This window comes from Bufo gargarizans, chromosome 9 (genome assembly GCF_014858855.1).
Source record: "Bufo gargarizans isolate SCDJY-AF-19 chromosome 9, ASM1485885v1, whole genome shotgun sequence".
Taxonomy (NCBI): Eukaryota; Metazoa; Chordata; class Amphibia; order Anura; family Bufonidae; genus Bufo; species Bufo gargarizans.
The window spans coordinates 78,727,332-78,744,291 of NC_058088.1; the positions used below are offsets into that span (position 1 = coordinate 78,727,332).

Below are 16,960 nucleotides of genomic sequence, written 5' to 3' on the forward strand. Positions count from 1 at the left end.
CAGGGCTCCCCACCCCCACACCTGTGGCTAGTCAAGATCACTCTTAGACCAGGCCAGGCAGAAGCTCAGTCCATTTCCTACAGTGTCTGTATATAATGTAATTTTATAATACTGTTAAGGGAACCCTAACAATAAAATATTTTAGTCCTGGGTGAGATCCTTCTGAGTTTGGGCCCCAAAGCAGTCGCTTCCCCTGGAGAGTTGGGTGCTCCCCATTAATGTGTATGGACCCATCCCATGTGGGGACCCACTCAATGATTACTTCAGGGTTGTCCACCAATGTAGATACAATTCTGTCCACGGCACATTATATATTTTTGGTTGCTAAGAACCCCTGTTGCCACTTTCATCCCATCTTACGACAACTAATGAGTAAAGGAAAGAGTTGTGTGAAGCAAAGAGATTGCCAACAAGGTGAAAAACTAACTTATTTAATATTTAATAGCACAAAGGCAAAAGATGAGTCTAAGGCTTCATGCACATGGCCGATGCAATACGCGGGCACCGGCGGTGTGCTCCACGCATCACGGATGCGGACCAATTCACTTCCGCACCGCAAAAAAATAGAACATGTTCAAGTTGATTGGGTCTCAAACCGTCCCGGCCGCCACACGGACGTTGCTCGTGCATTTAGGACCACAAATTTCGGTCCACAATGTACAGAACGGCCGCACATGGCCGCGTGCATGAAGCCTGACTGTGTCATGTCAAATAAAAAGTTGTCTCATTTTCATTTCAAATGATGTTTACATCTAATGCGTAGCTTCAGTCATAATCTAATCCGCATTTTGTGCTGATCGATACACATCCGTATGTCCGTTCCACGGCACCGCAAAAAATAAAAAATAAATACAAGAATAGGCATTTGAAACATATTTCAGGACCTGCAGGAGGGAAAATGTTGGATGCAATCAGCCGGTATGTGCGTTTTTCAGACCGCAAAAATGGATACGCGCGTGTGCATGATGCCTTAATGATATTGTACTACATATATATTATTACCCTGTAATACAATTTTTTTGTTATGCCTTTGGTCTGTTAGCAAATTTGGTAATGACTACTAACAACCTATAGATGTCACTATTGTGACAGTTTTTAATAAAGAGTTTTAGTCTAGAACTAAAAGAACACAAACTGTATATTAATAAATGCCAGCAACGTAAGAAACAACTATTCCAAACCTGTACTTTTATGTGTAACGTTTATAAATGGTATATCAGACAAATTATTTTCTGTGTATCTCTTGTGACACTTTTGTGCAGCAAACAGATTTCTGCATTATGTAAATGATTTATTATTACCTTATTTGGACTTTTTTAGTTTAGTACAGGGTTATTTTTAAATCCTATAAAGTTGCTTCAGCTCTTACATTTTTTTTTTTTACTGAGATAAATGTAGAAAACAAAAATAAGAAAGAATAAAAAGCAAAATTTAGGATCTGTCACCATCGATCACTCTGGTAAAAAGTCTATTTCTTAAGATGGCCATACATAGGGAAAAGCTGCTAGACAGCTAAGACCTTAATTGCCGCAATAAGCACGTACACCTGAATTGGCTGAATATGAGTACTATTAGGCCTCATGCACGCGACCGTTTTTTTTTAGGGTTCGCAAAAACGGGGTCCGTAGGTCCGTGATCCGTGACCGTTTTTTCGTCCGTGGGTCTTACTTGTTTTTTGGAGGATCCACGGACATGAAAAAATGAAAAAAAAAATCTAAGTCAAGTTTGCCATAGAAATGATAGGAAAAAACGGACACGGATCACGGACACGGATCACGGACACGGATGACAATCTTGTGTGCATCCGTGATTTTTCACGGACCCATTGACTTGAATGGGTCCGTGAACCGTTGGCCGTGAAAAAAATAGGACAGGTCATATTTTTTTCACGGCCAGGAAACACGGATCACGGATGCGGCTGCCAAACGGTACATTTTCCGATTTTTCCACGGACCCATTGAAAGTCAATGGGTCCATGAAAAAAAACGGGAAACGGCACAACGGCCAGGGATGCACACAACAGTCGTGTGCATGAGGCCTTAGGCCTCATGCACGCGACAGTTTTTTTTCACGGTCCGCAAAAACGGGGTCCGTGGGTCCGTGATCCGTGACCGTTTTTTCGTCCGTGGGTCTTCCTTGATTTTTGGAGGATCCACGGACATGAAAAAAAAGTCGTTTTGGTGTCCGCCTGGCCGTGCGGAGCCAAACGGATCCGTCCTGAATTACAATGCAAGTCAATGGGGACGGATCCGTTTGATGTTGACACAATATGGTGCCATTTCAAACGGATCCGTCCCCATTGACTTTCAATGTAAAGTCTGGAGTTCTTTTATACCATCGGATTGGAGTTTTCTCCAATCCGATGGTATATTTTAACTTGAAGCGTCCCCATACACTACAAACTTTGTACAAGACTGCCCCCTGCTGCCTGGCAGCACCCGATCTCTTACTGGGGGATATGATAGCACAATTAACCCCTTTAGGTGCGGCACCTAAAGGGGTTAAATGTACTATCATATTCCCCTGTAAGAGATCAGGGCTGCCAGGCAGCAGGGGGCAGCCCCCCCCTCCCCAGTTTGAATATCGTTGGTGGCACAGTGTGCCCCCACCATCGCCCCCCCTCCCTCCCTCTATTGTATTAAATAGTTGGTGGCACAGTGTGCCAACCACCATCGGCCACCCTCCCTCCCTCTATTGTATTAAATCGTTGGTGGCACAGTGTGCCAACCACCATCGGCCCCCCCTCCCTCCCTCTATTGTATTAAATCGTTGGTGGCACAGTGTGCCAACCACCATCGGCCCCCCCTCCCTCCCTCTATTGTATTAAATCGTTGGTGGCACAGTGTGCCAACCACCATCGCCCCCCCCCTCCCTCTATAGCAGTAACATTGGTGGCAGTGTGCGGTCTCAACAGTAGAAGATTCATACTTACCTGCTTGCTGCTGCGATGTCTGTGTCCGGCCGGGAGCTCCTCCTACTGGTAAGTGAAAGGTCTGTGCGGCGCATTGCTAAAGAACTGTCACTTACCAGTAGGAGGAGCTCCCGGCCGGACACAGACATCGCAGCAGCAAGCAGGTAAGTATGAATCTTCTACTGTTGAGACCGCACACTGCCACCAATGTTACTGCTATAGAGGGAGGGGGGGGGGGCGATGGTGGTTGGCACACTGTGCCACCAACGATTTAATACAATAGAGGGAGGGAGGGGGGCCGATTGTGGTTGGCACACTGTGCCACCAACGATTTAATACAATAGAGGGAGGGAGGGGGGCCGATGGTGGTTGGCACACTGTGCCACCAACGATTTAATACAATAGAGGGAGGGAGGGGGGCCGATGGTGGTTGGCACACTGTGCCACCAACGATTTAATACAATAGAGGGAGGGAGGGGGGGGGCGATGGTGGGGGCACACTGTGCCACCAACGATATTCAAACTGGGGAGGGGGGGGGGTCTGCCCCCTGCTGCCTGGCAGCCCTGATCTCTTACAGGGGAATATGATAGTACAATTAACCACTTTAGGTGCCGCACCTGACGGGGTTAATTGTGCTATCATATCCCCCTGTAAGAGATCGGGTGCTGCCAGGCAGCAGGGGGCAGTCTTGTACAAAGTTTGCAGTGTATTCTAACTAGAAGCGTCCCCATCACCATGGGAACGCTTCTGTGTTAGAATATACTGTCGGAAATGAGTTTTCACGAAGTGAAAACTTAGATCAGAAAAAGCTTTTATGCAGACGGATCTTCGGATCCGTCTGTATGAAAGCAACCTACGGCCACGGATCACGGACACGGATGCCAATCTTGTGTGCATCCGTGTTCTTTCACGGACCCATTGACTTGAATGGGTCCGTGAACCGTTGTCTGTCAAAAAAATAGGACAGGTCATATTTTTTTGACGGACAGGATACACGGATCACGGCCTCGGCTGAAAAACGGTGCATTTTCCGATTTTTCCACGGACCCATTGAAAGTCAATGGGTCCGCGAAAAAAAACGGAAAACGGCACAACGGCCACGGATGCACACAACGGTCGTGTGCATGAGGCCTTATAGTGAGACCATATATTGCATGTGTTCAAAGCCCCTCCAACACGCGCTGTGGCCAATGGCTGTACAAGCTTAGTGCAAAATCTGGCGGCTGTTGGCTGTTACATGAATTGTTTGGTCACGTGCAGCCAGCCACACCTTGTGGTGGCAAAACTGTCTTATCATTGAATTAGGATAGCTTACACTTGGCAGGCTTTTCGGGCAGAGAACAGCCTGTCGGAGTTCACAGGATCTGGCCCAGCTGGATACTGACTCCGCACTTCGTTGTTATTGGTCCCTTTCAGACGCGCGAGTTCCGCACTCCAGACTCACAGCATCAATGAGCAGCAGCTCCCATCCTAACCTTCCAGCACTAACACCTGCAGCATTATGTACTGTATAACACTTGCAGCATTATGTCAGTGTTATCCAATACATTCCAGAACTGTAAGGAATCAGTATAATGCTATGCGACCCGTCAGTGCTGGGAGGTCAGGACGGGAGCTGCCGCATACTCACGCTGCGAGTCTGGAGTGTGGAACTCGCTCATCTGAAAGGGGTCTATAATGCAACAGTTTTTGTCTGGTTGAAAACCTGCACTTATGCCAGAAAGTGACCAGATCCCCAACGGATCCCATTATAGTCAATAGGGTCTGGTGGTGAATGGCAGTATCCACCTAGGAGGCATCCGGTGAACTCAGAAAGGCTGTTGTCTGCCGGAACAGCTTGCCTGGTCAGTAAAAGAGTGGTGTGAACCTACCCTAAGGCTGGGGCTAAACCGCAATCTTGAGCGAGAGCTGTTGTGCGACCAAGGAATGCAGTGTAGTAGTGCGGCCATAGAAAACAATGGAGTTGTAGCGCAACTCCCAAGTTGCCATGACCGCGACCCCAGAATTGGAATAAAAACCAACCCTGCAATTTCTATGGATGCACTGCTACACTGTGATCCTTGGTAGCATGACAACCATTGATCACAAGATTGCTGTTTAGTCCTAGCCTAAAGTTGGGAGTACACATTTGATAAACGCTGGCCAGACAGATTTCAGAGGAACAGATCAATCATCTAAAGTGTGTTGAGGTTGGTCTGACCATACTCTGATGGGCAATATCGTAGGGAAGAGGGAATGTGCATGCTGCCTTTAAAGATACACTAACAATTGTTCTAATGCAGTATACCAGTACAGGGGTATCTGCAATTATTTGGCAATGTACTGTACAGCAATGTAAGGCAATGTTATTCTATGCAATGCAGTGTATACTTTGTATGTCTATGCATGGTGTAAGCACAAACAGGTTTAATTATCCAGGCTCAGCCCTCTTTGGAGGTAGCTAAGGGATGGCTGGCTCCACCCCTAGCTCTAGATAGATCTAGGTAGTCAGAAGGAGGCTCCTTGGGCCTCCAGCTTCAAGAATTTGCAGACTAACAGATATCCATGGGATCCTCTGCTTTCCTCTGCAATAGAGGAAGAAAGACAGAATTGGAAAATCTGCAGGGCCAGGAGAGGAGTCAGTCAGCAAGGAAGAGTGCATAAATCTTTCCAGACCCTGTTTCTGCAGAAGAGTAACGTGTTAAGACACCCTATACAATAGTACAATAAAGGAATTCAAGAGGGTCCTGGATGTATTTCTGGAGCTTAATAATATTACAGGCTAGAGAGGGGTCGTTGATCCAGGGAGTTATTCTGATTGCCTGATTGAAGTCGGGAAGTAATTTTTTATTCCCCTAAAGTGGGGAAAATTGGCTTCTACCTCACATGTTTTTTTTTTGCCTTCCTCTGGATCAACTTGCAGGATAACAGGCCGAACTGGATGGACAAATGTCTTTTTTCGGCCTTATGTACTATGTTACTATACAACTCAGTAACGATTTGGCCAGTTGTATTGTTGAACCTGCATGTCGCAATGTGCATTGTAGGAGTTATTGATAGAATACAGTCACCAGACAGAGATTCTTTTAAAAGAGACTTTATCAAGAGATATTGTAATCAGAAAACCATTACTTCCAACATTGCCTAACTGATGCACAGACATCTGAGGAGAATGTGCACTGTGTACAGGCTGTTGTTGGATGTACCACAATTCCTATTTTGTATTCAACTAAGGAAGGACAATGTGTTGTATCTGTCCGGGATACTGACTCCTACTACATCACATATCGGCCATTGGACCATTTAATGTCCTGCCTTGCACTCATACAACCACCAAAACCAAAGACTAAAAAAACTACCATCAGGCAGAAGCCTTAGCTACAGGAAGTGCCCTGAGGGATGAAAAGGTGTGTTTTCATCTCACTGCACCCGCCCTAGGGAGCAACGGCCTGGGGAAGACCACTGTAACACATCCTATAGTCAGCGCCACTACCACTCCCATCCTCTATCTTGGCTCCCCGTGGACTTACGGTTGATAAGGCACTGTCAGATGTTGTATCAGTCGGCTATACGCCCACAGGCTGTCACTTAGCTTTACATTTCTGAATGTGAAATATGCCTAGGGATCCAGTGATATGATAAAAACTAAGAAAATGTGTTATTTGGCAGCAGATAAAACTAAGAAATGGCTGAATTTATTTTTTTATAAATTAAAAAAGGGACAAATCATTAATTTATATTCTCCACATCTCTTTTTTGGATTTTAAGGGGAAGTGTTCTGCAGAAACCTGATAAAACTGGAACATAAGTATTCTGCACTGACAGTATCTACTCTGTTGAGAATATAGGTACGAAAGGTGACCTGCGGAAAGGAGGACAAGTGATCATTCTCTTTGTCTCTTTCATGTTTGGGTGAACAAGCAGAGCAGGATATAAAACATAATGATTTCACCTGATCATTCGGAGATTTGTTCACAGGCTTGTGACTTTTTTGAGGAGTTTTGTGCTGATTCACTGAGGTCTCTGAAGGATGGCTCTGTTGCAGAAGATCTGGCAGGAGATAATTTTGATTGTAAGAGCTCCAGAGTCCTTGATTGCTGCTACAACTTTGCTGTTCAGCCGCCTGTTAACACATAATGCAGCAGATTGAAATATAAACTAACCCGGATCCCTCTGCACCATGAAAGATAAATCTGTCATCATTCCAAAAGAAATGTAATCTGTGGCAAAGACAAATGTCAGAGCGGAGGACTATTCGCTGTACCTGGCAGCAGCAACTCTCTTATTTATGATGTAATAAACCTATTTCTCATGTGTGTCGCTAATACAAATATTTGGTTGTACACTTAGTATGATATATAAGATAATAATGGGAATACAGCACAAACCTAAACAGGCTCAAAGCAAAAATTATTCCTCCTGTATTCACTGTGCCAACATTTTCACACCTTTCCCTTATTCGATCAGAGGAAACCTCCGTTTTTGTTAACCCCCTATTCAACCCTCAAAATGATTGTGTCTAGTTCCCTCATCCCATGTGGGTAATGTTTTGCTTATAGAAGTGTGAGGAATATGGATAATTATTTTATGTCACCCATGTTCCCACACCAGCCATCAGCTGTTAGATAGCAGAGGTAGTGAACTCCACATGGGGCCATGCTTCAAAGCACAGCCAACTGGCAGAGAACCTCTTGGAAGCCACCTTTGTTTACAATTCATCACCTCCATTCAGCAAGCCAGGAATCCAGCTAATGGAACAGGAAAAACCTCTCTGCAGGGGGTCTAGGCCATTCCCCAGTTCAATGAACATTATCAGACACTATGTAACCAGGGATTCATAAGGAATTATGAATTGCCCGTCCATCACAGACATAAACCAGAGGCATATTTGTGTCCCTGTGGCCACGATGAACAGGTCCATGGTCATAGTTTGGTGGTGGGATGCTAGGGAGGGGAGATATACATACCAGTACCATGCTTGGACTCTACTGGTAGCCGCAACCCAGGCAGATCCATTGGTCCCAGAACCACCTCCCTGCGACATTCTGGTCTGGAGCCATGAGCCCTAATCGGTTTTGTGGCTCATGTGCTGACAGCCCAGCAGAGGGGGTGGACTCCTCCCAGAGGCTGCGAGGGGAGGGGAGGGGCCAGCTACAGGTTAAAAGGCTTGTGCCAGCAAGCTGGGGTGTTTTTCTCTGAAGGGAGGTCACATCGTGCCATGTGTTTAGAGGGACCTGAAACCAGCTGACATCACTGCTTCCCATGTGACCACAGCTTAGAACTCATCACATCCCAAAGGACTCCTATACCTGGTAAACTGACTTTTGTTCTGCTTAACTCCGTTGTAACCTATTATCTGTATTTGTAACCTCAGACCACTGTATATATTCTTTGTGTGTATAGTGTTAATTCTAGTGAGCCCTTACGGACAGGTACCGAAGGGGGCTCTAGGTCCATAGAAAGCCCTAAGGTACGGGTGCTATGCTGGCCCTATCGTCCTAGCCACGGAGCAGCCATCCTAAAAAGAATGACTGTCTGGAACCTTGCCCTCAAGCTACTTGGCCCTAGAATGCCCTAGTACAGCTTGTCCCTACATGCATGTTTCGATTTACTCTCAGTGAGTAAATCGAAACATGCATGTAAGGACTAGACTAGTAACTTGAGGGCAAGGTTTCAGACGGGGTCATTCTTTTTAGGACGGGTGCTCCGTGGCTAGGACGATAGTGCCAGCATAGCACCCTTACCTTAGGGCTTTCTAGGGACCTAGAGCCCCCTTCCGTACCTGTCCGTTACCTGCCTTTATTTTTTTGGATCATATCATCTGTTGTGTATCCACGAAGTCCAGAGGAGCCCCACAATATGGTAGGACTACCGGTTACTTTTTTAGGTGGCGCTGTGCACCGCAATGTTTGAGTGTCATTGAGCACTCCTATTGAACTTTTTTCTTGTCGATCTGTTATATTATTAGGGACTTTTTATTAATTTAACTGATTAAAAGTTATGTTTTACTAGGGATCACCGTTCACAGATGTAACTAAAGTACAAATTATATAATAGAATAAAAGCTAATTAAAAGAGACTTTTTCCATATGCTTCTATTCAACAGGATCTGTTGACAATGTAATACATGGACCTTCCTCTCACTTTTATCACCCTTCTTCACCTTAAGGACATAACATGCACATTTGGGTGAGCAAAGTAAAGGTCCCATACACATAAGCAGGGGCGTAGCTAAAGGATCATGGGCCCTGGTGCATGGGTTTAGCTTGGGCCCACCTTCCCTGAGTGCTTATTGGTCAGGGGCAGGGAAGCACATAGCCTTCGTGTTGCCTGAAGCAAAAATTTAAATGGCACCCCCCCATGCCAAATTCTTGACCTAAACCCTTTCCTCCAGCCAGAGATGTAACTTGACCAGCATGCACTTTTAATAATACCGGTGTCTTCTTATATGGCACAAGGGTCTTTGGGCCCCCTAAAAGCTTTTGGGCCCAGTAGCGAATGCTTCCTATGCACCCCCTATAGCTACGCCCCTGCACGTAAGTGTATTGCTGGCTGAAACCACAGATGATGTCAGGCAAGAGAAGGATTGGGCAAATTGAATTTTTTCAACCAATCCTTTTGCTTTCCCAGGAGAAAAGCCACCACCAGAAGTGTCTGTCAGCGACTATTTCCCCATTGACAACACATACATGCTTCGCTGAGGTGAACATGTATGTTTATGGGAGGTTCATAAAGACAGCTATCGTCGGAACAATCTACTGAATGTGTGGCCAGCTAAGGCTTCGTTCACATCATGTTCAGCCTTTCCGTTCTCCGGGGCAGGAAAATGGAAAGCACGGATTCGGCACATAACTGAGCCGAATGGAGTCCACGGGCCCCATAGACTATAATGGGGTCCGTTAGTTTTCCGCTCAGAAGAAGATTTTGGAGCGCAGACAAAAGTTGTGCACGCAGGACTTTTGTCCCCGCTTCAAAAATCTTCTTCTGAGCGGAAACCAAACTGACCCCATTATAGTCTATGGGGCTCGTGGGCTCCATTCGGCTCAGTTATGTGCCGAATGCGTCCTTTCCGTTTTCCTGGCCAGGAGAACGGAAAGGCTGAACAGTGATGTGAACAAAGCCTTAAGCATGTTAATGGAGGCTTTGAGGGATCAAGTACAGCTTAAGCCTCTAAAGAAAAAGAACAGATTTTACAGTTGGGGCAGCTATAAGACAAGAAGGCTTACGCTGCAAATCTTTTGTAATTTTTGAGCTAGAAGTGTGCCTCTTAACTGCATTAAAAAATGACCACTGAAAACTGGCTGCTGCCTGGGAATGTGAGTCCAGCAATGGACCAGTTTGCCAGTTGACTCATAAGGGAACAGAACAGATGTTATTTTTCCAGGACACCCCCTATTATGATATCACAAAGTTGGTCATACAATATTTCCTGTTCTAATGAACCGAGTGTCTCATAGGAAGTGATATCAGTATTAACATCAGTCTATCCCAAGGATGGTGGACTTTCTGTACAACCAAACTACTAAGGTTGGCATAATGTATGTAGCAGTTAAAATTAGGGCACTGAATACTGAACAAATTACTTAAGCATTAAGTCTTAAGCGCTGATCATACCACCTGACTGCTAAAATGACACTATAAATGCCACAAGACAGCCATGGGTTAAATATTCGATAACCAGAGACAGGGCATTGACTGTAATCTCAATATATGGGTACTATATAATTATCAAAGACCAACAGGGATCAGATGCTGGAAGTAAGGGACACAAAAGTTAAAGGCGTTGTCTTAAAAAAAATTATTCAATCAAATTTGTCTATATAGCGCTACCTACTGTTTGTACTTTTCCTTATTTCTCTGTCCACCTTGCTGAGGTGGTCGTGCATGCTCAATCCCATCCCTCAACTGCCACCAGCCTAATTTACTGTTCGAAGCTGTGACAGTTACGGGGAGAGAGCTGCAGCAGATAGGACACACATCCTAAGAAAGGACACACCGTCTGAGCTTGGAAAGGTAGAAAACCTCAGCAGAAAGACACACCCTCTGAGATGCCAGCGCGAAATAAATCTAGCAGAGCAATTAATGAGGAGATTGCTGAGGCGTATGAGGACCAGGGCTGGTTCTGGCATTGTTAGAAAGAGATCAGCATATACTGTATGTATGTATGTATGTGTACTATAGATCTGATTTTCATTTTTTTTTACATTAATCATGGGATACACCCTTTCATTTCTTGGGCTAAACACATAAAAGGTTGAGGGTCCAGTTGGGCAAGGAGCTAACATTGTATATATTTCATAGAAACATGGATGCAACCATTATTCAATAAATTGCATTTATCACAGCACCAAGTCCCTGTCAAGACTTCTGCCAAACTTTGTAAGGCAATTTCATTTTTCTAACAAAAAGTGATCAAAGCAAGAAATAAAATAGCAGTTTAAAACAGTGCAATGTACAAGTCTACTGACGGTTGCTTATTTCATGAAAAAGACCCAAGGGTAAAGTGCTATAAGCGATTCCAGAGCTTTCTTTTTATGTGAGACTCTTATCAGCTGCAAAGAAGGGGGGAAAGTGGCCTTTTAAATTATAAAATTAATTTGTATGTAATGTGGGTCACTTAAATGCAATTGTTTAAGCCCATTGAAGAAGATAATATCTTGAACAAAACGGAATTAGATTTTAGCGCATACAGTCCTTGGAGCATAATGTAGTATTAACGAGATCTTTCAGCACAACTTAAAAGTGATTTTCAAAAGATGGAAGGAAATGGCCTAGTGCTGCCATTTAATGAACAGGTGGAAATCTAGAGGCTGAAGAAATGGATATGTCTGTAAATTTCAGTATGGTGTAGCATACCCTGAACAGAAATGATAGCACATTGGCGGAGTTAAACATCATGGTGTTGGGTAGCACACGGTCCTAATGATTAGCAATGTGTTCAAACCCAGAACTGGAGTTTCACAATTAAGGACAAAATCTGCATGGACCATGCATGTTCCCCCTTTTGTTCAGATTAGGCTACTTTCACATCTGCATTGTTAATTCCGGTTTTCAGATTTAAACCAGATCTCAAAACCAGAATTAAACGGATCGGTGCTATTTAATACATCCGGATTCATCTGTTTTGGGCGGATCTGGTTGTAATAAATCAGACCTGAAAAAAACGGATCCAGTATGAAAATTATTAAAACTAATACAAAACCGCAGCTTGCAGTGATTTTGTATCCAGGACCAAAACGCAACAAATTGAACAGATGCATACTTATGTATCCTGAGCAGTTTTTTCCCCATTGACAATGAATGGAGACAAAACTGGACCATTTAATTCTGGTTTTGAGATCCTCTGCCAGAATTGAAAACGCAGATGTGAAAGTAGCTTTAATTGGTCTTAGTGTGCATGTATAGTTGAGGCAAAGTAAGATATTAGACTCACTGAGGACAAGGACCTACATGAATAATGACTATGAGAGAGAGATCTGAGAGATCTGTACATCTATGGAATATGTTGATCATATATAAACAACTTAATAGAAATTTTAAAAAATAAACATATTGCCAGACATAACAATCAAGAGAACCACTCAGGGAAAGAGTGGGAACTTAAAGTGGCCCTGGAAAAATTCTAAAAGTGGCCCCATGTTGTAGGTGGGTCCAAATTGACAGAGGGCGAGGCAACATATATAGACAGGGTCATCAGTACCAAAGCATCAATGCACAAAATACCATCAAAGTAGAACCAAGTATCACAGTGCAGCACAAAATCCCTCCCCAGAAACTGCCCTTTTTTGGTGGTCGGCACTAGTGATGAGCGAAACTAGCTTTGGATCCTAGATCCGAAGTCGCTTCGCTCAAAACATAGGATTAATGCTGTACGGAGATCCATCCCCGTACAACATGAAAATGTACTTCGTTGAATAACTTCAGTATTTGACTTTAAAAAAACTGTTTCAAACTTGGTCCAAACTTGGCTTTGGTTCCTTTGACAGCTGAAAGATTACACAGGCAATATATAAAGTATCTCTTGATAACTTTCTCTGAAGGATTATGGGAATAAAATAAATAAGAGATAGAATGTAAAATAAGAAATAAAAACCATAAGGCCTCATGTGGAATAAATGCACAGTAATTGGATGAATAATACATCGTAAAATTTAGAAGGAAAACATGATTGATGTGAAAGCTCTATCTGTCTGCATTTGTAAAGATAAAAAAAAATGCAAATTGGCCAAGAGATGATGATCTTGAACAGGGGATCCCACTATATTAAGGCTACTTTCACACTTTTTTACTGGATCCGGCAGGGTTCAGCAAAAACGCTTCCATTACTGATAATACAACCATCTGCATCTGTTATGAACGGATACGGTTGTATTATATTTAACATTGCCAAGATGCATCCGTCATGAACTCCATTGAAAGTCAATGGGGGACGGATCCGTTTTCTATTGTGTCAGAGAAAACGGATCCATCCCCATTGACTTGCATTGTGGGTCATGCCGGATCCATCTTGCTCCGCATCCCAGGATGGAAAGCAAACTACAACAGGTTGCGGTTTGCTCTCCGGTTTTGGGAACACAACTAAATGGAACAGAATGCATTTTGGAGCATTCCGTTCTGTTCAGTTCAGTTTTGTCCCCATTGACAATGAATGGGGACAAAGCTGAGGCTTTTTTTCCCCGGTATTGAACCCCTATGACGGATCTCAATACCAGAAAACGAAAACGCTAGTGTGAAAGTAGCCTAAGTCATAAGAAGGTAAATCAAAATGGACACTACCTACCTTCAAATACAATTAATATACACTACGTGCAGAATTATTAGGCAAATGAGTATTTTGACCACATCATCCTCTTTATGCATGTTGTCTTACTCCAAGCTGTATAGGCTCGAAAGCCTACTACCAATTAAGCATATTAGGTGATGTGCATCTCTGTAATGATAAGGGGTGTGGTCTAATGACATCAACACCCTATATCAGGTGTGCATAATTATTAGGCAACTTCCTTTCCTTCGGCAAAATGGGTCAAAAGAAGGACTTGACAGGCTCAGAAAAGGCAAAAATAGTGAGATATCTTGCAGAGGGATGCAGCACTCTTAAAATTGCAAAGCTTCTGAAGCGTGATCATCGAACAATCAAGCGTTTCATTCAAAATAGTCAACAGGGTCGCAAGAAGCGTGTGGAAAAACCAAGGCGCAAAATAACTGCCCATGAACTGAGAAAAGTCAAGCGTGCAGCTGCCAAGATGCCACTTGCCACCAGTTTGGCCATATTTCAGAGCTGCAACATCACTGGAGTGCCCAAAAGCACAAGGTGTGCAATACTCAGAGACATGGCCAAGGTAAGAAAGGCTGAAAGACGACCACCACTGAACAAGACACACAAGCTGAAACGTCAAGACTGGGCCAAGAAATATCTCAAGACTGATTTTTCTAAGGTTTTATGGACTGATGAAATGAGAGTGAGTCTTGATGGGCCAGATGGATGGGCCCGTGGCTGGATTGGTAAAGGGCAGAGAGCTCCAGTCCGACTCAGACGCCAGCAAGGTGGAGGTGGAGTACTGGTTTGGGCTGGTATCATCAAAGATGAGCTTGTGGGGCCTTTTTGGGTTGAGGATGGAGTCAAGCTCAACTCCCAGTCCTATTGCCAGTTTCTGGAAGACACCTTCTTCAAGCAGTGGTACAGGAAGAAGTCTGCAAGGTAAGAAAAACATGATTTTCATGCAGGACAATGCTCCATCACACGCGTCCAAGTACTCCACAACGTGGCTGGCAAGAAAGGGTATAAAAGAAGAAAATCTAATGACATGGCCTCCTTGTTCACCTGATCTGAACCCCATTGAGAACCTGTGGTCCATCATCAAATGTGAGATTTACAAGGAGGGAAAACAGTACACCTCTCTGAACAGTGTCTGGGAGGCTGTGGTTGCTGCTGCACGCAATGTTGATGGTGAACAGATCAAAACACTGACAGAATCCATGGATGGCAGGCTTTTGAGTGTCCTTGCTAAGAAAGGTGGCTATATTGGTCACTGATTTGTTTTTGTTTTGTTTTTGAATGTCAGAAATGTATATTTGTGAATGTTGAGATGTTATATTGGTTTCACTGGTAAAAATAAATAATTGAAATGGGTATATATTTGTTTTTTGTTAAGTTGCCTAATAATTATGTACAGTAATAGTCACCTGCACACACAGATATCCCCCTAAAATAGCTAAAACTAAAAACAAACTAAAAACTACTTCCAAAAATATTCAGCTTTGATATTAATGAGTTTTTTGGGTTCATTGAGAACATGGTTGTTGTTAAATAATAAAATTAATCCTCAAAAATACAACTTGCCTAATAATTCTGCACTCCCTGTATAAAGGCATTTTGATCTTGTGGTTATCTCCATTAGCAGACCATGCCTTCATTCAGTAGTAATTCACACCAGGCATGGCTGTAATAACATTCAAGAAAGGTGCTCTGTCTCCTAGGCGTCCATCAGAACTCTCAGTCCTGCTAGGAGCTGAGCAGCAGAGACCATAGAGTAGATGATGGTGCCCAGGCTTAGACTAGCCCACAGGGGAACAGGTGAATCCCCCAGTGACCCCTGACAAAGATGGGCCCCCAGCACAGCATCTCAGCCAAACTATTTCCATATAAAAACTGGGTAGATTTTTTTTATTAAACTATTTATTATTATAGATGCATCAGATGACTAAAATATCTTTTCTCTGAGCCCAAACTTCCCAAAGTTGTTGGACACCTAGAATTGATCATCTTGAGTATCTTAGTGGATGGGCAGGTAGTATTTGTACGTAGCTGTATAATGGGCGCCCAGATTGAGTTTTATTGCTGGGCCCTAGGCACTCTAGTCTAACACTGTTGCCAATTAGGTAGACCCCGCCAACTGAGCATACATGGTCATGATGATAACACCTTGCAGGACTTAGTTATCTAACTACGTGGGGCAAAGCTAATGTAAAGGGGAAAAGGTTACAAATCATATTGCGATCTATGAAGAGCACCTTGTCTTGATGCTTGCTGCTCTGAGGTTTCTCTGCTTTTCCATCTGCAGGTCTTGTCCTTGAGATGTCCAATATACCATTGCTCAATGGTTGCCTGAAAACATTAGTCAATCAATATAGCATGGTTATTATGAAAGATATTTTTAAACATAAAAAAAATTAAAATCCACAATGAGTTTTAAAGATGGTAATATGTCACCAGAGGCAGATGCCTCTAGGGAAAGATGAGGTCTATGTTAGTGGTTACAATGGAATCTGCTGCATTTCCCCAGTATATGTCTGTCACTGGGTGAAAAGAATCACTGGACTGGCACACTAACACTTTTCTGATGGTCAGATTATACCTGTTGGGCTAATCAGGAGGAGAGTTGTGCTGTTCTGCCCAATGAAAACAAGCTCTTATCCAGGAGGAAAAAACGTTGGCTTGCTTGTGCCATCTATTGAATGGCTACCCTATAAGTCAATGTCTAGCCCTTTATAGAGGCCTTGGAACATGACGTAGATAGAAGCCAAAACCAGAATCTTTTCCATAGAAAAAGGCATCCATTTCAGGGGTTTTACTGCTTGTCAGTAAAGATCAGGGTCCTGGTTTGGCTGGATAAGAACTTATTTACATTCTCTTTTTCCCAGGGAGCTTTGCTTGGCCTATAAGACTTGTTACTCTAACTTGGTGGTTTCCACAAAGTAGGAATTTATTCCACCAGTCATTGAGCGTTACTAGCTTGGTGCTGTAATGGCAATGGTGGCCGTGCTTGTACACTTTAGGAAAAAGTGCCAGCCTCTCTGGTGGCCGGGATATTTGGAGGGTCCATGGGCACACATGCAGCAGCTCCCGTCTCGGCCACCTCACTTCATATCTGTGCTGCAGTGGTGGCCGTAATTCCTGGAAACAAGCAGTGTATAAAGCGATGGACAGGGACAACTGGGAGCTTAAAGTGGCCCTGTAAAAAAAGCTAAAAGTGGCCTACAAATTGAAAGGTGGGTAAGGACACGTAGGCAGGGACAACAGAAGTAGGCAGGACCAGCAATACCATAGTGCAGTACAAAATACTGCTGGC

General features: G+C 43.7%; 1 protein-coding gene across 1 annotated transcript in view; it reads right to left on the reverse strand.

Annotated features, from left to right (window-relative positions):
* The window catches only part of NRK (Nik related kinase), a 334,012-nt gene that overhangs the window by 119,740 nt on the left and 197,312 nt on the right, over nucleotides 1–16,960 (reverse strand). The window contains exons 22-23 of the mRNA XM_044306320.1: nucleotides 15,903–15,996; nucleotides 6,844–7,014 (exon numbers count right to left, since the gene is read on the reverse strand). Of these exons, the coding sequence (XP_044162255.1) occupies nucleotides 6,844–7,014; nucleotides 15,903–15,996 (265 nt within the window). The remainder of the gene's footprint in view (nucleotides 1–6,843; nucleotides 7,015–15,902; nucleotides 15,997–16,960) is intronic.